This window comes from Macaca thibetana, chromosome 15, assembly GCF_024542745.1.
Source record: "Macaca thibetana thibetana isolate TM-01 chromosome 15, ASM2454274v1, whole genome shotgun sequence".
In the NCBI taxonomy this organism is placed as follows: domain Eukaryota; kingdom Metazoa; phylum Chordata; class Mammalia; order Primates; family Cercopithecidae; genus Macaca; species Macaca thibetana.
The window spans coordinates 23,103,824-23,129,861 of NC_065592.1; the positions used below are offsets into that span (position 1 = coordinate 23,103,824).

Sequence of the window (26,038 nt, forward strand, 5' to 3'; positions counted from 1 at the left end):
TTTGAGCTCTTCCTAAACCTGGAGGTGGGAATAGAAGGTGAGATTGTCAGATAGCACAGCCTGGAGCTCAGCAGTAGGGCACATGGCAGCATGTTTGCACAGCTGAATACCAAGCTTATATTGTTCTAGAAGAATGTATAGGTGTGTGTATATGTGTGTTGGAAGAGAAGGTGACAGAGGAAAGGCCAACAATTATTTACATGTGTTGAGTTCCTATTATGAGCCACTTAATCACATGATCTCATATTGTCTTCATAACAACCCTGTGAGGTCCAGATTATTATCTCTATCTTCCTAATGTGAAAACTTATCTGCTCAAGGCTAACAAAAGGTAGAGCCAAGATTCCATCCTGGGGCTGTCTGACTTCCAAGTCTTTATGTCATGTACTGAGAATTCACTACATGCCATGAGGTATGCTGGGCATTTCACATGTACAATTTCATTTAATCCCTACAACTTCCTACAATTGGTATCTTTATGCCAGTAAACTGAGATTTGGGAGTGAGGGGTGAGATATACCACCCAAAGTCACAGAGTTGGCAAATGGTACTCTCTCATGCCTTCTCTTTCTTCTATCTTTTCTTGCTCCAATTCTCTTACCATTTACATTTTACTATTACTTAGCCAAAATGGGCACTCCCAAAGTTCTCCTTGAGTGGCATTTCTCTTCTCCCTGCAACAATTAGAAGTACTTAGTCAGGAAGAGTGAAACAAGAGGGAGACTGATCAGTAGGATGTAAGCCTGCATGATGCTCACCAGCAGGCTCCCGACCCTTGTTTCCTAGCAACCCCTTGGCTCTGAGATGGGCCTTAGAGATCAACTCGACCATTGATACATTGGATAGGAGCTGGCCTTAGTTGTCTTCACCTGACGTACCAGCCCTAGGCCCCAGGCTCTCCTCTTTAGGGTCCTTTGTCTTTAGGGTCTTTCTTGCTGTTCCCTCCCATTCCACAGATGCCCAGAAAGAAGGCTCTTTTGGAGATCTTGACTCAATATGTCTCCAGGGTATGGGGCACCAGAATCATTGAAGTTTACAACTAGAAAGATCCTTAATTTAACAAATATAGATGGAGGAAATGGAGCACCATGGAGAAGAAAAATAATTGCCCAAAGAGAACGATTAGTTAATAACAAGATTAGGATTCAAACAGGATTAGTATTCTCTCTTTCTTCCCCCATCCAAGGAAGTGTGTTGAGTGGCAATTCAAAAGGCCATGTGTCCAAAGGTCACATGGCTGCTAATAGGCAGAGACAGGATTCCATTTCAGGACTGTCTGACTCCCAAGTCCACATGACACGTACTGAGAATTCATTACATGCCAGGAGGTATGCTGAGCATTTATTATCTCCATTTCCTAATGTGGAAACTCACCTGCTCAAGGTCACATTTTTACATTTGTAACAGCTTTATTGAGATATATTTCATATACCACACAATGAAAGGTATATTTTTGAGCCTTCTCTTCCAATGGTGACATTGCACCAAAACAAAGTTCGGGTTGAGTCTAGAAAGGAACACAACTTTCATTTATTTTACAGTTGAGAAGATTCTCTAAGGAAAAGCAAATCAGAGGGAACCACTCCTCCCACCTTTCAACCATACCCCATTTGCTATTGCAGCTGGACTTAATGATTCAGGGATGCAGGTGGTGCGAGGAGCAGGAGGTGGCATTACCAGCTGATGCTAATTGTGACCCAGAGTGGTCACATATGTCAACATATGAGCTAAGCTGACCCCTGGTTTTATTCAGCAACAATTATAGTGCCTACTATGTTTCAGGTACTGTGCTAGATGCTGTGGATGCAGCAGTAAATTAAACATTGCTTTGCCTTCAGAGAGCTCATTTTAGTCTTGGAAAAAGATATTTAATGAGAAAAATCACCATGAAATATGTAAATGCTAGAGGGATAAATACAAAGACTGGCATGAACACCTGACTCAAAACAGTTAAGGTGGATCTGAAAGGGCATTGCAGAACACTTGAAGGAGGTAAGATTTAGGCCAACACATGTGGGTATGGAGAGGGTAAATGTTCCAAGATGCAAGAAAAGCATGTACAGAAATGTCCCTAAGATAAGAACAAAGAAATTGTGAATGGAGCAGAGCTCTAGAGGGGATGGAAGTGGTGGTAAGATAAACCTAGAAAGACAGATGAACAGGAATCAAATCCCACTGGACGGTATAGACCATGTTAAGAAAGTTGTAGCTTCACTAGGAGCAATTAAAGGTCATTTAAAGGTTTTGTATATTATGATTAGCATTTGCATTTTAGAATTTGACTCTGGCTAATGTGGGATAGGGCTCGACTTGGGATGGGAGGAAGTATATGTGGGATGCTAGATTACAGTTAGGAAGATCAGTTGTAGTAGGGTTTCAAGGAGAAAAATAATAGCTTAAAATTTAGCAGCCATGAGGATTCAGAAAAAAGTTAATGTATGTGAAAAATATTAAGTTGTTAGAATGATGAGAACATCATGATGGGACAGTAGAAGGTGAGAGGTGAGGAAAATGATTAGACATGGTGCCAAGCTTTCAGACTTAAGGGCCTGAGTGAATGCTGGAGTTCCTTAGGTGAAATAAAAAAGGAGCAGCAGGTATGGTAAAGCCAAGTTCAGTTTTGAATATATTGAGTCTAAGATTCCTAAGGTATATACAACTGGCAATATAAAATGGGCAGCTGGGTATACATCAATCTGGTGATCAAAAAGAAGGTAAGACATGAAAAATACAGTTTGGTATGTAGCTGCATACGTCATTGAAGTCATAGGAAAAAATGGTATCTTCCAGAATAAAAATAAATGTTCCCTTTTGCAATTTGTTTTCTTAAGCTACTTTCCTGCTGCCATACCTTGTATTATTTCTGACATTTTATTTAGAGACACTTGATTTCATTCAGAGAGGCTGACTATGCTGCTCATTTTTAGGCAGCTTTTACTTGTGTAAAATGTTATGGGGCATTGAACAATAGTTATAGTACATATTGAATAGGCTGGAGTTAATATGCCCATTTCATTGAGGAGAATAAATAGGCATAGTCACCAGAGCAGAAAGGAGGAATACACACTTTCAGGGTTTTTGCTTGAGAATTTGCACCTTACATTTAGCTAATTAGCCTTCTATGCAGGGTCTAGGGTATATTTGCCTATTTGTATGTGCCCTTTCTTTCAGTGTATCAATTAATGGAAGTTTCATTCTTCTATACCCAGTCCCTGAGTCTTGGATCAGGCGAGGTAATATGCATGTCTAATCCCTTTCCGTCCTTTGAGGCCATGATATTCTTCATTTAACTTCATTTCTTACACTTTTACAGAATCATTAAATGTATCAAACGAGTTTCATATCTTGGGGCCTGAGAGATTTAGAGATTTATTACTAGTTTTAAGTTTAAATATTAAATGTCATTTCACAAAACACATGGCTTTATTCATGTGATTGCTCAGAAATTAAACTTACAAATTTTTTATTTTTTTATTATTTATTATTATTTTTTGAGAGAAAGTTTCGCTCTTGTTGCCTAGGCTGGAGTGCAATGGTGTGATCTCGGCTCACCGCAACCTCTGCCTCCTGGGTTCAAGTGATTCCCCCACCTCAGCCTGTAAGCTGGGATTACAGGCATGTGCCGCCATGCCTGGCTAATTTTGTATTTTTAGTAGAGACAGGGTTTCTCCATGTTGGTCAGGCTGGTCTTGAACTTCCAACCTCAGGTGATCCGCCTGCCTTGGCCTCCTAAAGTGCTGTGATTACAGGTGTGAGCCACTGCACCTGGTCTGAAATTTTCATTTATCATAATATGAAGTTTCTTTCAATATTTAACTCTAAAGATTCATTGTCACTCTGAAGTGGTGGGATGGATCCCCAGCCAACATTTGCTTTAGATGTTGAGGCTGATGATACCACACACACATTACACCAAGAGGATATGAAAAGATGTATCACTCACATAATGAAGCTTTCTAGGGAGAGCAGAGGGAGCTTCCAAGCAGGTCCAAACGTGGTTTGAGAAAGCAGGGAAAGGAGACTGGTTTGGAGTGGGAGGTGAGGGGTATAGGGTGAGGTTGGGGAGGTTCTCATATATTATCTGGGGCTTGCATGGATTGAGCTTCCCTCTGGCACCAAAGGTAGGCCTACCTAGGCTTCCTTATCAGCTTTCCCAGATGTAAGGCTGAAGGAGAAGAGGGAGTAAGTAGAAGAATTTGAAAGTTGTTAGCAGTCAAATACCAAAAATGGAGTCAGAATCTTTATTACAATTCATCCCCGATATTTGACTGATGACTGAAATGTGGCATGTTTCACTTAATTGAACTTGAACTTGTTTAGGTAAAATGAACCATTATGGCTTTCTGTGAGGCCTGCAGCCTGAGGCTCGTAAGGGACGTGAAAGTTCCATTAAATGCCTTGTACAAGAGCCCAATATTACATATTTTGAGAAGTGAAATGAATGCCTTAGTCACTATCAATAATTTCTAGACTACTGAAGGGGCTAAAGTGTTAATGAAGCCTTTTATTGTGAATTTATTATAAGCAGAAAATTATTATAAGAATAATTTTCTTATAAGCAGAAAAGAAATTATTATAAGCAGAAAAGACCTTGATTTATACTGTGAGTACAAGTATGTGTATACACACACACACACACATATACATATATATGAAGCAAGAGAGTCCCAGAGTTATTTAACCCAAAGAGGCAACCTTGGATAGAGAACTGTTATTGCTGTTATTGGCTGGAGCAGATGAGCAAATCACTGGCAATGGCTCAAGAGTCTATAGAACTGTGCATATGTTGGTCAGGGTATTTAGTGCTAAAAGGACCACATAAAGTTTGGCCAGTTGCACTGACTTGGGTCCTGTCTCATTATTAGGGATGTCCCAGTTATGGGCTAAAAATCAGGAACTTTCCAGCAAGCTCCATCATATACGATGGTAGTGATAACATCTATAAAGTGAAGACATTCCCTTTACTCTTCACTCTGTTGATTGCAAGGGCTTCCGCAGATATCCAAAGGGTCTGGGAAGGGGGATGACTTTTACCAGCACCATGGCATCTAGCAAGGGGCTGAAGATGGTGGTGGGGGACCTTTTCCTATAGGCGAAATATGCCCGGTTTGGCTCTATGCTATAGCAAGGAAACCTCAGTGGCTATGCTGAATTTTTATGGTGTTGATTTCAAGACCTAAGGGATAATGGGCAGCTGGTATGGAGAGTCACAGGCTGAGGGCCTGTGACAACCAGACTGTTTCCAAGAGAGCCCAATATGCTTCCAGCAATTGCACTCTAATGGCATACAGCATAGGGCTGAAGGGACACTTTCTTGCACAAGATGCCTGTGGGCAACCTAGGGCCATCAAGTGTGGGCCAGAGACTTCAGGAAGCATGGGAGGAGGTTGCTAAAGCCTTTAAGTAAAGGACTCTCAGGGGTCACTAATTGTAGTGCCTGTATTATCATTCATAAGTGGGCTTAATAGCATAAATGGGTTTAAGTAAAATTTGTAAATGAGAAATATGCTGTCTCCAGAACTCAAAATAGACTAAAACATACTGGGCTTTAAAAAAAATTGCAAATGCTGTTTCTGGCAAGTGTCAGGGATAGAATGGCCATCAGCTAATAGCTTTCAGGAATTTAACCAAGGTGGAAGGACTTGGTACAATGTGTGGGGTAGTGGTCCATCCCTTTTTAGTGAGCTCTTTTATGACTGTATGTATATCCTCAGTGATTGTGCCAAATGAATCTTCTTGGAGGATGATGTGAACAGTATGATCAGTGTTTACTGTGCTTCTGAAGAAAGTTAGATGTGGTTAAGATTTTGTCTGCAGGCTGTGTGAAGGCCTGGCTGTTGTTATCCCATGGGTAGCTGAGTAAAAGGATACTGCATCCCTTTGATGGTGAAGGCAAATTGTGGCTAAGTGGCTGCTAAAATATTAGCCAAATCTGTGACTTAAAAGTATTTACTAGTTCTTGATTAAAGTTAGTAATTTTGATAATATTTGATATGGGAGCCTTATTGGATAGAACTTCAGCATTAAGATGGCAATAATCTACTGTGAGATGCCATTGATTCTTTCTAGGTTTCTGAACAGGCTACATTGGGCCGTTAATGGTGAGGCAGTGGGGATACTCACTCTTCTCTAAATAGGTCTGGTATATGGGTTTCAAACCTCGAAGACCTTGTTTTAATTTAAATTGGGCCATATTAGCTATTTTAACTAATGGAGGAGGAGAAGGTCCATGCCGTCCCATTTTGGCAAGCTGATTTGTAAGTGCCAAAGGCTTAATTCAATTTTATTACTCATTGGGTTAGAGCAACCCCGCCCACTATGCCATATGTTAGGTTAATGGGTGCTATGGCTATGGGGAATTTAGGCAGGGCAATAGTTCTGATTAAGATGAGGCATACCTATTTGTCTTCCTAATGTCCTAAAATATCCTGTTAACTACCCTAAGATTATAGGGATACTTTGTTTAAATTTAGGGGAATTCCAGGTATAATTTGAAACCCAATATTAAGGCCATAAGGGTTTAACAACTGGTACATTTCAGCAGATGTTAAAAGTTAATTATTTGGAACCTAAGTTGTAGAGGTACAAAAGCCAAATAGTAACCTTTTATCTTGTTTTGTTGTTGTTGCATAAATTCTTTAATTTTGGATTTCCTATTGGGTCAAACTGTGAACCTCTGTTTCAGTTTTTTGTTTCTTTTCCCCAGCATCCAGGTTTATTTTATTTTCCTTTTGGTGGCTACTGTATATCATTTGGTGGTGGTGGTGGTGTGGGGAGGGGTTGGGGAGGAGGGAAGTTCCTCTGGATCCTGCTCATATGTGTAAGATTCTTCCTCCAGAGTTGCAAATATGTATAATCAGGATTAGGGTCTCTCTCATGCCAACAGGTGCTTTATATGGTTTGAGGACCCAGTGCTTAAGTTGGCTTTGAAATAACTCCTTGGCTATACCATGGATGCTTTTCCTTATAACCCTTAGGATCAGGATTTTTTTTTTTTTTTTTGGTCAGGGGGCATAGTGGCATAGGGCATAGGCAGAAGTAGCAACAAAGGCATTTTGTAAAGTCCTAGTAAACCATCTGCTTTTGGGAGTGCACCATAGCATTCAACATGGTCTTCCTCCACGAGTGACTACCAACCAGCCTGCATATTGCAAACACTATTGTTTTTTTTGAGCACTCCATACAATGAGGGCAACACCTGGTTGAGATAAACAACCAAAAGTCACAGGGTAAGAATTATTCCTCTGAGCCTCGTGACAGTCACAGCTTACACTGGGATTCAGAAACACAATTCAGAGACATAGGTAAGTCTGGACCAAGACACATGACCCAGGGCCACTTTATTCTTGTTCTTAAATGCCAATTATTAAAAATTCCAACTTAGCTGAGCACATCTATAACAGAAGCTTGTTAAGGCTCAGTTAACACAGTACAAAGCAGCACAGCACAAAGCATGAGCTTGCTAGCAGTGACCAAAAAAAAAAAATTCTAGCCAGCAAGAGTCAGTTAGCAAACTAAAGCAAGAGGAAAGCCTTGCAGTGGTAGTGGTCATCTCCTAGACCCTCTGCTTGTTGCATCAAGTGTTTAGTCATCCCCAGAGGAGAGGTTGAACCCCTTACCCAAAACTTGGTTTAGGTGTTAAGACTGATATTACATTAGGACCAAATAGATACGAAAAGGTTTATCACTCACACGAGGCTTTTATGGAGAGCAGCGTGAGTTCTCAAGCAGGTTCAGAAATGGCTTGAGCAGGGAAAGTAGAGGAGCCTGGCTTTTCCTAATGGCTTGGAGGTAGGGCTGCAGTGAGGATTCTTAGGTGGTTTGAACTTCCACTGGCCACAAAGGTGGAAGCATTTGAGCTTTCTTACTGGCATGCCCAGATATGGGGCAGAAGGGGGAATAGTAGGTTTTAAAAACTCAGCCAGTCAGACATCAACAAATAAGTCTGATTGCACTACAAAGTTGTACTAAGATTATAGCACTTATTTGGCATAGGCTTCTCAGGGGAGAAAAATTCAGTATTATTTTAGAATTTTTAAAAGACAGAAAATGTATTTCTGAGACAATGCCAATCAGTGATTCCCCATCAGGAGAGATATTAGAATACTGAAGGGATGCATTTTCCAACTATGCCTTTGTCCTCCACCCTCAGGATTCCAAGGAGATTCTGATCCATACCCTACCACCTCTGTTAGATATGAAGCCTCACTGAGCCATGGGTACTGTTGGCAGTAAGTCATATATAGTAGGGCAGAAAAAAAGAGAACCATTTGAATTATTACTTAACCACTTTAGACCTTTGAATTTCTTTAATATCCCCGCATTCTGGGGTGGTTTTAACTTCTGGCACCAACTTCTCACTCTTCATCCTAATCTTGTATCTTTGTTCATGATATTCCCTTTACTTTTAAGGCCCTTCAGCAACCAGATCTTCTCAACTAGAAACAGTCTTTGCTCAAACACTTAGCACTCCATTTCTATCCTGTTACCATTTATCTTACTCTCTAATTTTATTATTTGTTTACATACCTTATCTCTGCAGCCAGACCACAAGCTACTTGACTGCAAAATTCACGACTGTTTTTCTTTGCATTCATTACTCATATAAGTATTGCTAATAATAATAAAGGGTAGATGTCTTATGTATGTTTAATAAGTGAGTGAATAAATGGAATCTCAGATTTTGATATTCTTTGACAATATGCAATGCCATTATAGTTATAACTAGGTAAACTGGGTAAATCACCAAAATAAAATCCTGGTTTTATTTGTATAGGGAAAACATGCATTTGACTTATATACATTCACACACACTCTTCATGGTTTCAATAAAGATTTCAGGAGTTAGTAAATAATTTTCCTTTGGGGTTGCAGGGGTGAGACTTTCCCTTACCAGTTTCATATCATCTTTATATCATAAAAATGAGGTAACTTTCAGATATATTTGGTTTACTGTAATTTCAAAAACACTTTTTAGTCTGCCAAAAGGCATTTATATATCCATCATCTCTTCACAATACTGCAATAAAATGTGAAACAGAGTTATTACTAATGAGAAAACAGACTGAGAGGTTAAATGACTTAATGGTCATACAGCTAATAATTGAGGGAAACAGGACTAAACTCAGGACTCCCTGCTTACAAAGCTCAAGCTTTAACCACTTAACAGGGAGATTTGTGGCTTACTTTTATAATTATTTGAGTTAATAAATGTTGACCTAGAGAAAAAATTCTTTGAAGCTAGCCATCTAAAGAAATAGCTAAACATTCATGTTTCTAAGGTTTTAAAAAAATTTTCATCTCTATGTGTGCATGTATATATACTTAGATGTATGTACTACATTCGTGCATATATATATATATATATATCTTCTAAAAAACCTTGGCTCTATTTACCCCTCAAAAGCCAAGATGTCATCTTAATTACTTTAATCAAATGATCAGACTTTAGGATTTATGTGCAGCTTTCCTAATGGGATACATTGCTGTGACTGAGTATTGCTTCTGCCCCTCCAGCAATCCCACTCTTCCTCCAATAGGCTTTTCAATTAAGAGGCCAAGAAGTGCTGAACATGCTACTGCATCACCAATAATCTCCCTGACTTTCACTTGAATGTGTATCAGCTCACCATGAAGGAGAGGATGCTTTTGCCCCCTACAATGGAAGTCACACATTTTCTGAACTAGGTGCTTTTATATATACTGTCCCATTTATATATTTTAATTCTCACAACAGCCCTTTAAAACATAAACTGTCATTCATTTTTTTACCAAGGAAAACTCTAGCTCAGCAGGGTGACAATAGCTAAGTTACACAAAGTCACAACAGCTGAGGTAGAGAAGCAATTATATCAAGTTGGGGATCTAATGTAAACAAAACACATTCATAACAAAGATTATGCAAAAATATTGGGGGGAAACTCAACAATTTCATTGGTTAACAAATTAATTAAAATCATAGAGCTAGAAGGGATTTTGGTGACGTACCAACACCCTTATTTAAATTAACAGATAGGGAAATTGAGGCTCAGAGGTATGATCACCTGAGGTCATACAGCTAGTTAAAATGCAGAGCTGTGATTCAGACACAAGCCTGACTTGAAGTCCAGTGATCGTCTCACTAGAGTACAATGCCAGACGCAGAGTTGGCTCACTAACTTCAGACTTAGCTTGGGTTCCATGAATATTAATGATATTGACAAGATAAAGCCATAGGTCTGGAGTCTAAGTGTATATTTTGCTACACAGCCTTCTACCTCACTGCTGTCCTGCTTGTAAAATTCATCCAGGAATCTGTTTCATATCCATAATTTGTTTTGAGATGCCTTGAGGGGCTGCACATCCTGAGTGCAAATCGGCATCCTAGTCAAGTGCAGGGTGGAGACCTGAGTCTCATCCTAGGTTCTCTTCCACTTCCCTCCTACAGAGTAGAGTAACACTTCACTTTTAAGAGGCCATTAATTAGCACTAGATTAAAAGTACAAGAGGAACACTGTAAAGCTCAAGCCACGTTTATTCTACTGATTGGAATAACAGAGTGCCCCTCTGCAGACTCAAGACTGGCCCACAGTAGGCAGTTAATAAATATTGAATGAATCATTGCTCCAAAACCTTAAATTCTATGTAACCACTCAGAATGATAAAGGGAGGAGGGGCTTAACCAAACTCTAAGTCAATTGTTTGCCACTAGGTTTTTACACACCTTATAAAAGGACTTGTCTGAGTATTCCTTTTTATCTAATCTAAGGGGGCTACACTAGGAAGACTCAGGTTATTGGAGTCCCATTAAGTCAGGTAAATACCTGGACCAATTAAATAACTGAGAACATATTCTATACCAGGCACCATGTTACATGGTGGTTGGGGTTGCAGGGGTTAGACTTTCCCTAGATTAGTTAGCCCTCAATAAAGCTCAAATATATGGACAGATAATTGCAACACAGTGATTTATATAATAGGAATATGAAATAGACAGTAGAAAGGAACAGATGAACTCGATACTTGGAGACTTGTGAGGGGAGAGAAATGCCTGAGAAAGGTTTTAATCACCAAATAGAAACCTGTTAAGCAAGAAGAAAGGAACTGTTTAGCTTGGTTGGACCACTTCCCACCACCAGGTGCTCTTTTGAAAAACTAAAGAATAACAGTCATCATTTATTGAATATTCCAGGAATGAAACCAGGTTATTTTCACATCTGTTATCTCATACCCTTCTAGGAGGCAGGGATCATTTTTGTTATTTTCCAGAAGAGGAAGAGTTAAATGACTTGCCCAAGGCCAAATGACTAATAAGACAGAACTATAAGGTAAGCAATGCGGTAGTTCAGTGGTTTTCAGAAAAGTATTCTATAGATTCACAAGTTTTGCAATGGTAGCACAAGAGGTAAGGTAAAGGGAGGAAACAGCATATTCTTCAGCGGCACAAACCTGCTTCAATCAGAGCAGCTGCTCTTTGATCTATTTTACATGATAGACTTCCATATAAGACTTTATTTGGACAAGGGTACTGCTGCTTTAAAAAACAACAACAACAAAAACTGCTGTAATTGAACAAATTAGTTTCCTGGGGCCCTAGTCTGCAATTTAGTCAACACAGCAGATAATTAAACATTGACTATACTAAGCACAGCCTAAAATATTCACATCAAAGGGGAAAAAGAAAAAACGCTTAGATCACACTTCCATTTTGAGCTAACAGATACCTGCTTTACTTGAGGGAAAAGGCATGACTGGTTTAGATGGGTAGAGATCTAAATGTTGAATGTCACTCAGTGATAGCACCTCTTTCAAAAGCACGGGCAGCTGGAGGATTCCTGGCCTCATTTACCTCCAGCCAGCCCACAATATTATATTTATTCCTCCACTGCAAACGGTGTGCCAAAGGCCCGAGCCACTGTTATTACCTCAGCAAGTCCCCCACTGACAGCAAAGACAGATCTCCTGCTGCTGGGTGCCCACACAGATAAAGTGGCTCTAATAACTAGTGAAGTCATTTGTGATGCACTTTTAATTGGATCAGTTTCCTCTCAATTACCCAATCTTTGAAAATCGGAGGCAATTTCATAATCAGAATATGGGGCTTTCTCCAGATGAAAAGAACAAGACAAACTAGTTCAACATCATTTTAGTGACCTCTTTACCTATCCTTTGGCAGCTATTACGATACAAGCCAAAGAAACACTACTACCATAAAAATAATTTTGAGCAGCTCAGTTTAGCAAATTTTGTTTACATGAAAGCAAGGGAGTTGCTCTTTGGCTTGCCATCAGCCCTGCACCTAGAGTAAGATATATTGCTTAGTAAACACTGAAGCCTCAGAAACCTCATCACAGGTTCTCTCACCCACTTCTGATCTCAAAAACAAGACTAAATTCCTTTTTGTGAGCTGTAATTATAAACATAAAACATATAGCAGAAGCTCAATTTAGAATAGGGTATTGGTGACTCTAAACCTTGGGGGATGATTCTGTACATATGTATTTGGGAGAAAGATTTGTGTTATTATCTTTACATAACAGTGCTTTCGGCTGAATTTTGACGTGGACAGATACCTACACTTTCGAAGAACACAGTGAGATAAGGAAGTAAAATGGCATAGCGCAGGTTATCCCTCTTATCATCTCCAAAATTCCATATTTAATTAAAAGACATGAACACCAGTGATGAAGAAACAGTTCTCAATTATTTAATGCTTGATAGAGAAATGGAAAGAAATCCTGAAACCAAATAGTATGTACTCACTTGAGGAAAATACAGAATAACAAACCAACAGTTTTGCTGTTTGTTTTAGTAATGAACATGAAAATGTGTCCACCTCTCCATTTTGTTGGCCCTGGCCTATGCTGTACAATTCCTTAGACACAGGCCAGAAGAGAGAGGTAGTATGAAAAACGATGAGCCCTAGAGACTATCCAAGTTTGCTGACTATATCAGCATTTGTTTGCTTATTCCTAGCTTCCTATGCTTTGGCATAATTCCAATCCATATTATGCTTCTTTAAAAGGCAAGCAATTTCCAGGCTGAAGTCGTCAATACCAACCAACTAGGGTCAATCCATTCTGTCACATCTGCAGTTCTCAATCCAAGATGGCACAGATCCTCCAGGCGAGAGGTACTGCTTCCTAAAGGGCCTGTGTATCCCCTTTGGTAGCACTAAATGAATGAGCTTTCACACTGGTAAAGACGATCAGACTGAGACATAATGTTACAGGAATATGTCTGAAATGTCACTGAAAGGTGGAGCATATCCCACTGAAGCATGCACAGTGAATCCAATCAGAGTTGAAGAGAAAGTGTCACAGATGAAGCACATTGTAATAGGAAGGAAACAATGGATCAAGGGCATCAGAGCCAAACGGGAAAAAATCAAGGATTTAATACAAGGGCACATTTCAAACATGGCACAAAGGGCTAAAGTGGCTCTCTCTACTAAAGCCTTGGAAGTGCCTAATTGCTAATCAAACTTCAGCTAACACCATTGCGTGTCCTATTTGGGCAGTGCATCTTTTAAAGCTCTAAATTTAGGTGGGAAGTGGGGAGGGGGAAATAACAAATAAAAAACATAAAAAGGTGGAGCTTCTAAAGTTCTAGAACTACCCAGCTGGAATCAGGACATATGCCGAGTCTATTCTATATGTGCCACTAACCACCAAGAACTATGGGAAGGGAAGCTGGCTTGGGAGCAGAAGAAAATGATATTTCTCATCCCCTATGGGGTGGAGTATCTTCTCAGATGGTAGCTGTAGATCTTGATGCAATGATCCCAACAGTCCAAGACCAGCAGCTGCCCCTTAGGAGTGAGGGCTATGCCCACCGGACAAGTAAGTCCCTCTCGAATAAGGACACTATAGCCCCCACCCTTAGGAAAATGGAGAATTTCCTTGCGACTACTGTCAGCCACAATGAGATCACCACGAGCATCCACACACATGCCAGCAATGCAGCGGAAATCCTCATTCTCCGAGAAGAAGTGGCTAATCTGGCGACCCAGCTGCCCATCGGGACCTACAGAACCAATGGAAAAGCCACCTTCCAGGTGGTGCTCATTCTGTCGATTCTCCAGATTGAGGCCTAAGCCCTGGGTGAAGTAGACGGTGCCCTCAGCATCACAGGTGACAAATTTGGGCCGCACAGCACTGCACAGGCAGCTGTATTTGACCACCCCTGATCCTCGATCAACTGTGAAACACCAAAGCTTTCCACCTTCCACATCGGTTACTACAAACTGGCCAGATGGCAGGGCTGTGATACCCCATGGTTTGCTCAGCTGGCTCCTGTGACAGGCCACACAGTGGCCATCCAAGGTATATACCTTGAGGGAGTTATCATAGCTGTCAGTCACACCAATCAGCCCCTGGCAGTTCATTGCCACTGAGAGAGGAGTGAGGTTGGGTAGATCCGCCCCAAGAAAGCTTAGCACAAAGCTATCAATGCCACTGGGGCTGCGGCGGATTTCCTTCAAAAAGCCTTTGCGGGTAAAGACTTGTATACGATAGTTACCACGGTCAGCAACTAGCACTTCACCTTGACTGGTCACGTAGAGACTGACTGGTAGATTGAACATTCCTGGAGTGCTGCCTTTGGCCCCCATCTTCTTGAGAAAGAGGCACTGCTGGATATTGGAGGCTGCCTCAGGACCCCGCTGTTTAGCAGGTGAGGCCCTAGGGCTGGCAACCACTTCCTCCGGGCTCATGTCCATCTCTCTAAATGTAACAGAGGTAGAAGCAGCAGAGGCTGCCGCCTCCATGGCCCAGGAATCTTCCATGTTAACTGTCCGGGGCTTCTTAACAGCTTGCCCAATTTGGAGGGGGCCAACATGACCTACCTTAAGGAGCTCCACATCTTGCAGGGTGAGCTCCCGAGGTAAGCTGGCAGTAAGCTCTGGCTCCTCCTCATCAGCTGTCTCCTCCAGTAGTGCTACATCTGCTTGCTTGATCTTGGCCAGGAAGTAGTCACAGCGAGACACAGCCTGCACCTCTGCAATGTTAAGAAGGTAACTCTGCTCCTCTACCACTTGACTATTGGACTTCTCAACTTCAGCCAAAGAGCCTGTGAAGAACTTCCGAGAGCGAGCCAGCTCATCCTGGACCCTGCGTTCCTCGTGTCCATACTCCTGGAGAACTGCTTTATACCTTGCCTGAAGGTCCTTGGAGACACCTTCCAAGGCTACCTTCCGCCGCTGCAGCTCCCCCATAAGTTCCCGCAGACGAGTCAACTTCTCTCCAAAGTCCCGACGCCGCTCCTCAGCGGCTTCTTTGACAGGGAGTGTACAGTGGCCAGGAGGCTGATGGTCTGCCTCCCGGCAGGGCTCACATAACACCAAACCACAGCTCCGGCAGAACTGCCGGGGCAGACGCCGCCCACAGGACCGACACATGAGCAGCCCCACAGCCTCGCTGAGCCCAGCTGTATCAATGATCTTTAGCACTGTCAGATTGTCTGTCAGCTGGGTCAAGCTGGTTATGCGGGTAATCTTGCTGCAAAAGGGACAGCGGACACCATTGATGCTACTGGCCAATAGCTTCTCCAGGCACTGGCGGCAGATGGTATGGCCACAGTGCAGGAGCTTGGGACGCAGCTGCTCTTCTGTGAAGGACTCCATGCAGATGGGGCATTCTAGCACTTCCCGGAGGGCATCCAGGTTCAGGTGAGAAGCTGCTGCTGCAGCCATTGCTATTCCTTTGAAGGGTACTGCTAGCACAGCTCAGAACTGAACAGCACAGTATTCATGCCCTAGAGGGTAAAATTCCTGCTAAAGAGAAAAAGAAACCATTATTCATTTTCCTCTGATTATATAAATCAATTCACTCAAGAAACATTTAGAGAATAGCTATGATCAGTCGTTCAGTCATTCACTTACTTAACTATTTTATTGAGGTCTATTATGTGTCATGTGAGGGTGACAGGGAAACAAACAAGACAAAACACTGCATAGAGGGTAATAATTCAGATTCTGGAATCTCAGACACTTACTTAGTTGCATGACCATAAGGAAGTAACTCAAACTTCCAAAAGCTCTTTCCCCATCACTCATCTGTAAAATAGAAAAATGGTGTCTACCTTATTCTATTATTGTAGAACAATCTATTATTGTAGAATAATGGTTATTGTAAGGGCTAAATAACAAGATAAATATGATGTGCTTAGTATATAGCACCAGGGAAGTAGTATACTTTAATAAATGCTAATGATTACTTTCATATTTGGTGAGTTTTACAACTTACAATTTACACTAACAGAAAAGCACAGGAGAATTACGCACAGTAAAAGGAGTAAGTGTGACATGCAGGTCCACATAATGTTCTGCTGGAATACAGTGGATGGAATGATAGATTCCACCTAACAGACTTGGGGAAGGCTTCCCAAAAGCAGTTTCACTCCTAAGATAAAGAAATGAAGGACTGAAGGATAAAGGTACTTTAAGCAAAGAAAACCATGTAAGCAAAAGTGTGGAGGCTGTTTTTTTTTTCTTCATCATGTCATAGAGTTTACTGTGTCATGTTTGGGGCCCTAGGAATCATCCACAGACTTAGAAAATTGTGATGATTAGCTTTAGGTAATCTGCAAAACATTAGATCAGAAAATACACATTTTCCATGCATCTATCCTCCTACCTACTCATCTACCCACCCATCTAAGTTTAGGTATCTTGTTCTGTACTAGATACAAGAGGTCTTCAGGATACAGATCCTGCTCTTCAGATATTCAAACTTTATAAAAGACAAGACATGTAGGCAAATAATAATGAAGGCAGAAAGTAGTACTATAAATGAAATAAAAACTAAGTTTGATGGGGGTTGAGGAGTCATTCTAATTTGAAGGGACACAGAATTTTCAAAAGGAAGATGACATTTTATATTGGCCTGGAAAGAAGCATAAACACACGGAGAGGGAAGAAAGAAGCAGGCAAAAGGCACAACCTTAACAAAGTTTAAAAGGCAAAGGAAAGGACAAGAAGTTTCATGTATTAGGAAGAAAACAGAGAATATTTAAAATCTATGCATTTTATTTTCTCCATCTTTAAAATGGAAATAATACTGTCTTTACAGAGTTAATGTAAGAATTAAATAATCTATAGAGTATATAGAATGCTAAGATTTGGCTCTGCACAAAAAAAGCCTTAAATGAATTTTAGTTCTCTTTTTTATTATCCTTAGATTAAAACAGTGGGAGTATATATGGGGAATAGAGTAACAGGCTTGGAAAGGTAAATTGGGGGAATAATTATAAAAGGTCTTAAGAGCCAAAATGAGATTTTTGAGCTTCATTTTCAAAGGCATGGTGAGGTGATAAATGTTTTGAAGCAGGAAGCTGATATGATCAAAGCAGGAATGCAGTGGGGAAACAAATCAGAGAAGACAGGGGTAATGGGGAGTCTGAACTAGGGAGCAGGTGGTAGAAATGAAAAGATTCATTTGAGCAATATCCAGAAGTATAATCAGTAAGATTTGAAAGGTGAGTGGATTATAGTGGGGGAGTGATGAACAGCTGAGATAGCCAAAGACTCAAGCCTAGATGATTTAAAAAATAGCAGTGCCTTATCAAGATAGTTTATTTCTGGCTTACAGTACCCTCTGCTTCATCCAGTACAAACCATGAACACTCCAACCCTCTTGATATACATATGCTTATGAAGTTGACCCAGAGAGATCTCAGTGCTCTGTAGCCTTAGGTTACTGTCAACTTATACCCCAAACCAGAACGAATAGGTCTAGCAAGTTGAGGCACATGATAAAGTCAGCATTTCATAAATGCAAATCCTACAGCTGTACCTGTGCAGTCTTGTGATCTGCAGATGGTCAACCACTAAGGAGAAGGAGGAAGTGGAGGGCAAGTTCATTGGATTTTAAGGACAATGCATTTAGCTCAAGAACACTTTGCACATGACATCAACTCTTTCTCCAGGCATAGAGAACGGGAGTTAATGTAGAGATATATATTACCATAAGTTTCTACTATATTAGCTTTGGAATGCAATCTGACAAATATATAGCAGCAGACATGCACAATTATCTAAAGTCAATTCTTCCTCCCTGATATCCCACTTCCTTTGTACTACAAGGGAAACTATGCATCTAGTGCCTACTATGTGCTAGTTACTGTGACAGATACTTTATATGCTTAACCTCTTTTAATCTTCATGATGACATTATGAAGTAGGTAATATTTTTATTATCCTATTTTACAGATGAGGAAACGGAATACTCAGAAAAACTTGCTCAAGGTCAGGCAGTTCAAACATGGTAGAACCTTGCAGTACAGATATTTTTACTTTATTTAACCTAACATTATTTCGAGCTATTTTTTTACTGTCACATAACAATGATTAACTCATGTTCTCTTGACCATACTCTGGGGAATGCTGCCTTATGGCATATGCATTTTCTCCATAACAGAGAAGGAACACTAATATAGTTATGAGATTCTGCTGCTATAGAGTGGGATAGATTGATTTATTAGCTGAGTGACCTACTCTCACAGAGCAAGCTTGCAATCCCTTCTGACTGAAATCCATACCTCAGCAAAACAGTATTTACCACATATCATAAGCATATGAGGTCTGATGTGGATATCTGAAACTATGAGTGGTAAATTCTTAAATGCCAAGTGTCTAGGGGCAATAGTATAGACAGAGTGATAGAAATTACAATTCAGGATCCATGCAACCCTTCTAAATTCTAAATCAATAGCTACAGTTCTCTCTTCTATTGTCTGGGACAACAGACTGAGGACAACATTTGGAGTTTGAATCTAGAACATTACCTTACAATGCACAGGGACATCTGTGTTCTTCCCAGAGCTGGCAATGCAGATCAGTTTATTAGACAAGGCTGCCAACTTGTAAAAATAGCAGCAAATTATTTCCCCAGCTTTCTGGAATATCATATTTCTCCTATTGAAAAGCTTCCTACCTCTCTAAGACATAAGGTTAAAAAAAACGAATTTACTATGCCCACATCCCCAAATTATCTCAGCTGACTACAGCTTCACCAAGCTCTCTGAGGATGTCAACAATTCCTGCCCCAAAGCTGCCATGCTTTGCCAGGAAAACCTGTGTTCCCTTCACGAAAGCATAGGGCACGGATATAGCCTCAAACCTGGAAAAAGCCAGAACCACTTTTCCCATTTCCATGACTTGAAAACATGGCTTTGTGAAGGATCCTAGCCTGAAATGGAGCTAAGAGACAGGCAGATACAGCCTGTCTCCTCCAGAAGGGCACATCTGGTCATTACTGTTAATACCAAGAATGACTCAGATAGAAGGTCAATTAGACTTCAGTTTCCCCAAAAGGCTACACAAATAAAAGGAATTGTCTTATCATTCCAAATCTTTAAGTAAGCTGCCCATTTTCTGCCAGCTATCAACTCTGCAACCAATCAGAGTGAGTATCCAACATGCTATGTATCATCTTGGCTCCCTTCATGATCCCTTGAAGGTCTGTTTCCTGTTGTGCACTTTGTCCCATTAATTCTTGACCTCCCACCTCATCTAACATCAGCTTACCATCTTCTCACAACCCTTGACCTAATGATTAATACTGTACATACCGTACCATACTGTACTAGCACATCTCTTCAGCTCCCAATGAGAATCTATCCCTTAAGCTGTGTCTACTCTGGCTGTCCTAAGACTCAGAAAAATTACATAATCATATTCCATATTAATCTAGCCTCTTCTAGCACCACTGGGTTTTCCCCATTCCATGAAATGAGTAACTAAGGTAGTAGAAAAAGCAAACAAACCAAAAAAATGTACCTTGAAGTTATATAGAACTGAGATCATATCTTAGCACTGTCACAAGTTGTGGGGAAGAAGGCAATTTATTTAACCTGTCTAAACCTGTTTTTTTAGTTTATAAAAAGAGTACTGTAATGACTATGGATTTTATGCATATAAAGTACTTAGCCTGATACCTGTAGGTGTACAATAAAAGGATGCTAAATAAATAATAACCAGAAATAGCATTAACAATAACTGTACTAGTATTAATAACACATTCAGTTTACAAACTACATTTTGAAAGCATGAAGAAACTTTCCTTTCATGGCATACAAAGGCACATAAAGATTAATAAAAGGGCTTGTCAGTTTTGAAGAGTTTTAATTGAGTATGCTAGACATCCAGGCTAAAAACTGATGGGTAAATGAAGTTACAACTTCTATTGCCCAGAAAATGAGCTGCTGTAGCTCCTTCAAGCACACACTAAGTGTGAAATGCTAGAATTTGCAGCAATCTCCTCACTTGAGACTAGCAGGTGGAGGTTGCAGTGAGCTGTGATGCTGCTGCTGTACTTCAGCCTGGGCAAAAGGGGAAGAAAAGGTAGTAATCTCAAGTTGTAAAATAGATGAGAAAACTAAGACCAGGAGGGGGATATTAAGACCACAAATCACACAACAGAACTAGGACTAAAAGACACGAACTAGGAGTGGGCAGTATTATATAGATTAAGGAAGTAGGCCTGAGGGATCAGGCTTTCCTGGATTTGAATTCAAGCTCTACCACTTATTGTGAAGACATGGGCAAGTTATTAATACTTCTGTAGTTCTCAGTGTATCTATGAAAAGAGGCTTTAAAATAGTCTCTTCCTCACAAGGTTATTGTAAAGATTAAATGAGATTACGTGTGAAAAGCACTAAGTACAGTACCAAGCCAGGCATGCAATTAACTATAAATAAATAATAGTTTTTATTATTATTAGCAGTAGTAGTGGCAGCAGCATTTGCTGCTGCCACTACCCAACCTATTAGAAGAAATGAATAGGCACTTTTCAGCAGACTGTATTCAAGGCCTCAAATACATACACTTAAACAATAAAAATTCTGAGCCCTCCTAGAAATTGTTTTACCTGATCCCAGAATCTAAAGATTACAGATGATCTAAGGTTTCAAATCTTCATCTAATGCTTGAATCGCCACCATGGGGTAGTTCTCTAGATGTCTCTATTTCCTATACCTATATCAGCTTTTGGTGGTTTAGGCCACAAGCAAAACTGGAGAACTTTAAGCAATTAACAAAACAAATCTTTACTAAGCACCTACTATGTGTCTGGCCCTGTGAACGGTACTGGTGATACAATTTTGAGCAAAAACAGACATAAACAGTGCTTTCCCCTAAAAACTAGACAACATGTAAAATATTGCATTTCCTTTCACAAAAGTCCATCCTACTATTGACATGCTCCCCTGGTTTGACCGGTTTTTTTGCAAGGTTTATCTCATTTCCTTTAATGTCAGCTTTCTAAACTTTATTCCTCATGCATTCTAACAGAATGCTAATCAAGTGCAAAACTATCCCTGTGCCACCAAAGGCCACTCATTAACAGGACTGATTTTAAAGAAGTCAGTGAGGCCACCACCTGACATCCACTCCTGTGTGTGGGAGAGGATTCTGATGAAGTTTAGATTACTAAGGGCATTTAAGGCACCTGCAGACAACTAATATAAACTCAACAAGTAGAGGCTTATAGGGAAACACAGCCACGCTCCTGAAGTTGTACCAGTCTGGGGCAAACAAAACAATCCAGAAGGAAGTATGTTTGTAGAAAAAGAAAACTTGAGCTAAACTATGTCAAGGGCAGGCTAAATGATAACAGGGTTTCCTGGAAAACATGCTTGCCTGTTGTCTCTGTCTTCCTCTAAAACTGCAGGACCTAGAGAGACTCCCTTGCATCTTTCACAAACATCTGAGTAGTATCTACGCTGCCAATATGACTCAAGGAATACAAGACAAAGGAAAAATCAATAGCCCTTTCTCAGAGACCTCCAACTCACCTCAACCCTCGCTCTTTCAATTCCTTTCCCTGCATATAACATCTGTTCATTTAATCATGAGATTATGATTAAAGGATCAAGGAGATTCCAGGAAATATACAAAATGGGATGAGAATTTTGGGGATACTGGCAGAGACTACTTAGGGTTATCAAAATCTGGCAAAGAGCCTGGGCAACATAGTGAAACCCCATCTCTACAACAAATTAAAAAAAAATAAAAAATCAGGTGTGGTGGCATGCACCTGTGGTCCCAGGTACTTGGGAGGCTGAGATGGGAGGATCACTTGAGCCTAGGAGGTTGAGGCTGCAGTGTGCTGTGACTGTACCACTGCACTCCAGCCTAGGTGACACAGCAAGACCCTGTCTAAATAAATAAATCTGACAAAGCAACACTTAGTTCCCTTCCAGCACTGCCTTCCTTTAATAATTGCTAACACTCTTAAAGCAACTACTCTTTATTGTCAGGCATTTTTTTATATGTTCTCATAGTCTCATAATAACCATGTAAAGTATGTGTCATTCCTCTTCAAAAATAAGGAAACCAATGCTCAGAGAAAAGTAGCCTGTCCAAGGTCTCAAAACCAGTAAGTAATAGAGCAAGGATTCAAATCCCAGTGTCAACTCCCAGTCATAAAATTACTAACTTAAAGGATGTTTCATAGTTCCCTAGCTTTAGATAAAGTCTGGCTGAGAGTTGGTAAGGGCACCTAGAAATTATTTTTAAATTTGATTGTTTTACCAGAAAGACAAGATGGAGGGAATGTCACAAAGGTTCCACATCAGTGTGCACAGACAATGATCTACTTTAAGGGCCTTATAAACTTTTGGCTTCCAACTACTCTCCAGACATAAACATAGGGGCTCTGAAGGGTTGGAAAAGCCTTCTAATAAAACTACTATAATGTAACATAGGTGTAAGACACAACTGGGTTTGTATCCCAACCTAGCCACTTGTTCTGTAGCCCCGGGTAAGTCACTTAACCTGTTATTTTTCTCATCTATAAACAAAGAATAAAACCCAGACTGTTAGCAGGATGACTGAATTCACTAAGATAACGCACATAATAAGCACTCAACAAATGATAATCATTTGCATTTTTAATAGATTGAAGCTGACAGGACAAGTGCTTGTCCAAGGTAACATGGGAAATTAGAAAGACTAAGGAGTTTAGACAGGACTGATTGAATTCCCATGACATATTTTCTTTTAGGGATGTGCATGGATATTCCAGCTAAGTCTTGCTGTCAGATACAGTCAAGTTTTGTTTCTGAACTGGCTTCAGCAATGCTGTAGCTAGTCCTGGAAATGATAGAGCCAATGCTACTATTCTGTTCCAGGGAAAAGCAGTCCAAAAGAGACCATACACAACAGTAGTTACTCTCCTTCAAAGTATGACTGCCTTCAGCCTCAGTCCCTGCTGTGCCTTCAGCCTCAGTCCCTGCTGTGAGGTTTTTTTTCAAGCCAACGGCCTCCATACCTCACCCCATAGTCCGCTGCACCTCATCCTGCCTGATAACTTCAAGCTCCTCTCCTTATCTAGCCCCTGGTCTTGGTCTAAGAACAAACCAAGAACAAAGTCCAGGGCTCCTCCCAATCTAGTCAGAGAGATTTATCCCCCAACTTTAGAGTTCAATCTGATAGTCAGTGATACTCACTGGGCAATCCTCGTTTTCATTAGAGGGGAATGGGCTGAGAAAATAAGACTAAGCGGGTCCTAGCAAGGAAAGTGGGAAAATACAGAGTTACAGAGATCTGGGTATGAGCTTAACTGTGTCATTCCTAGCTATGAAAACTTAGGCAAGTCACTTCCTAAGCCTTAGTTTCCTCATGTGTAAAACTGAATACAGTCCTTAGAAGGACTGTCATGAAAACTGAGTAAAGAAGTAGATACAAGACTAAAAATTACTAGACTTTGAGAACTTACTATGTGCCAGATCCTAGGCATGCTAATTTACTTCACTAAATCCTCACAACAATTCTGTGACATAGGTCCTGTTATCATAACCCCATTTTACAGATGAACAGCCAAGGCACTGGGTGGTAAGTAACTCATTCAAGGCCACAAAGTCAGGAAGAGATAGAGCTAGGACTTGAACCCAGGGTATCTGATTCTAGGGCAGAGTGCCTCAACTTTGGCATTACTGACATTTTAGGCACGATAATTCCTTACTGGGGGGGAGAGGCTTATCCCATGCATTGTCAAATGTTTAACATTAACATAAAACATTATATTTAATGTTTAATCTACCCACTTGAGGCCAGTAGTATCCCCCACCCTAAGTGTGACAACCAAAAAACATCTCCAGACATTGCCTAATGTCTCCTAGGAGACAAAGCCACCCCTGATTAAGAACCACTGCTTTACAGTCTAGCACAGGACTAAATGCTCAATACATAAGGGTTCCCTTTTTTTGTTGTTGTTTGATTTTTTTGTTTTTTTTGTCCCTCTCCGAGCCCAAACATCTCACTCACAGAGCCACTGCCCCTTCAAGCTGCAATGGATCTTATATAGGATAAATTATTCCACTCATTCCCCTGGAGGTCTCACATTCTATCTGCTATGGTAGCTTGGGAGTACAAGGAAAAAGGGCTTAGGCAGATGACCTTGAATAGTTCCATTTCTTCTTCCCCAAGGCCTACCACTTTCAGTGGACCGGGGGAGGGGGAGGGAGAAGACGGTGGTCAGAGTGTAGTTAGTGGCAATACCATACCTGCCTTATGATAACGGATCTTTGTTTAATAAATGAAGAAGATTCTACCCTTCACAGGGATTACCACACTCCTTCAGGATATCTGAACTGAAGATTTATCACTTTGTTCCTGAACACCTGAACTCTGCTCATCTTCATATACTCATCTACAGTTTCATACATTACTTTTAGGTCCTTGGGTCCCCTAAACTCCCCCCGTCTCCCATGCAGCGATTTAAGGAAAATCTCTTTAGCAGCCCAAGACACCAATCCACATATCTACTCAGTGTCCTTTGATTCTATAGCCCAGTTAGGACATCTCCACCCCACGATTCAATCCTCTCCAAACCCTGTCCTCAACCCTCTTACAATACCAAATTCCAGTCTTTGGGGCTGTATAACGCAACCCTCATCAATTCCTCACTCATATGCCTCAAATCCCTCGGACACAGATCCTTTAATCCCTATTTCCAAATCTTTGCCGCACTCAGCTCCGCACCTCAGTTCAACGCCCTAATTCCTCACTTCAGATTTCTGCTCTCCCTCAATCTGAACCCCCATCTCCTGCATTCCATCAGGCACTGTGCCGCCCTCAAACCCTGCTCCTTCCTCTTATGCACTGAATGTCATGTGCTGCCTTCACAACTCAGCCAGCTCCCTTCTTCCTGCTAACAAGAGTCCCCCAAGAACTCACCCCACCCCCTCTATCTCACCCTCAGCCCACTCCGAAAGCCCTTTCTCAATAGCACTTAGAATCGCCCTAAACCTTGCTCCTATCATCTTACACCCTATCCTTGCCAGATGCCTAGCGCCCCCAGATTCCCTCAAATCTCATCGGGGCCCCCCAGTTCCTTCATATTTCTGAAATTCTGCACCCAGGTCCCTCCAGGGCCCTGATTCCCTCCCATCTCCCACATGCTGCACCCCGTTCCTCCTCAGGGCCCCCACATTACCTCATACCTCCCGAGATGCTGCCACCGCATATCTCTTCAGAGCCCCTCGCTCCCCTCCCCCAGCTCCATCTCCTCGGATCTCCTCAGCCCCACGAATTCCTCCCGAGCCTGCCCCTGGCAGCCCCACCCCCACCCTAGTCCTGCCCCTCAGATCCGGTCCCCAGACCCTGCCATTCGGGCGCGGCCGCTGCACGCCGGCACGTTCCCCCGACCGGCCGCTGAGCCACGGCCCACGACTTCGGCCGCGGTCCCTAGTCCCCAGCCCTCCTTCCCGCCCCCTACCTGACCGCCCGCAGCTCCGACGAGTCCACCGCCGCCAGCCCACCCGCCAGCCGTCCTCTGCGCACGCGCCGTTGAGCGCCCTTTGCCGGGCGCCAATTCGCAGAGCTCCCTGTCCGTCACTGAGCCCCGCCTCCCGAGGCATGCTGGGGCTTGTAGTGCAGCGGGCCCCAGCGCGCGGGGCCAGGCGGCCCTGCAGGGGTGAGCTTTCCTCTGAGAACCCGGGGCCTTAGCGACACGTAATCCAGTGTTCCGTCGCCTTTGTGCAGATGAAGAAACCGAGACCCATGGGCGAAAGGGACCTGCTCAAGTTCACTCAGTAAGTCAGGAGATAAGCCAGAATG

At 41.5% G+C, this 26,038-nt stretch overlaps 2 protein-coding genes across 9 annotated transcripts in view; one reads left to right on the top strand and one right to left on the bottom strand.

Annotated features, from left to right (window-relative positions):
* Positions 1-26,038, top strand: part of ASTN2 (astrotactin 2) — a 988,433-nt gene that overhangs the window by 709,728 nt on the left and 252,667 nt on the right. The window lies entirely within an intron of this gene.
* Positions 12,664-25,774, bottom strand: TRIM32 (tripartite motif containing 32). 5 transcript variants are annotated; one of them, XM_050759619.1, is made up of 3 exons: positions 25,698-25,774; positions 15,973-16,033; positions 12,664-15,751 (listed from the first exon to the last, which is right to left on the bottom strand). In XM_050759619.1, exon 3 carries the CDS (start codon positions 15,668-15,670, stop codon positions 13,709-13,711), a length of 1,962 nt encoding a protein of 653 aa, XP_050615576.1. In that variant the 5' UTR covers positions 15,671-15,751; positions 15,973-16,033; positions 25,698-25,774; the 3' UTR covers positions 12,664-13,708. The 5 variants fall into 5 exon arrangements, 4 of the variants coding, with proteins under 4 accessions (XP_050615576.1, XP_050615575.1, XP_050615574.1 ...); XM_050759618.1 differs by having other exon boundaries at positions 12,664-15,748; positions 25,698-25,742; XM_050759617.1 differs by lacking the exon at positions 15,973-16,033 and having other exon boundaries at positions 12,664-15,748.

Bases quoted from the DNA above. Each gene is read 5' to 3' on its own strand.
- TRIM32 (XM_050759617.1), bottom strand. From the start codon at position 15,670: ATGGCTGCAGCAGCAGCTTCTCACCTGAACCTGGATGCCCTCCGGGAA.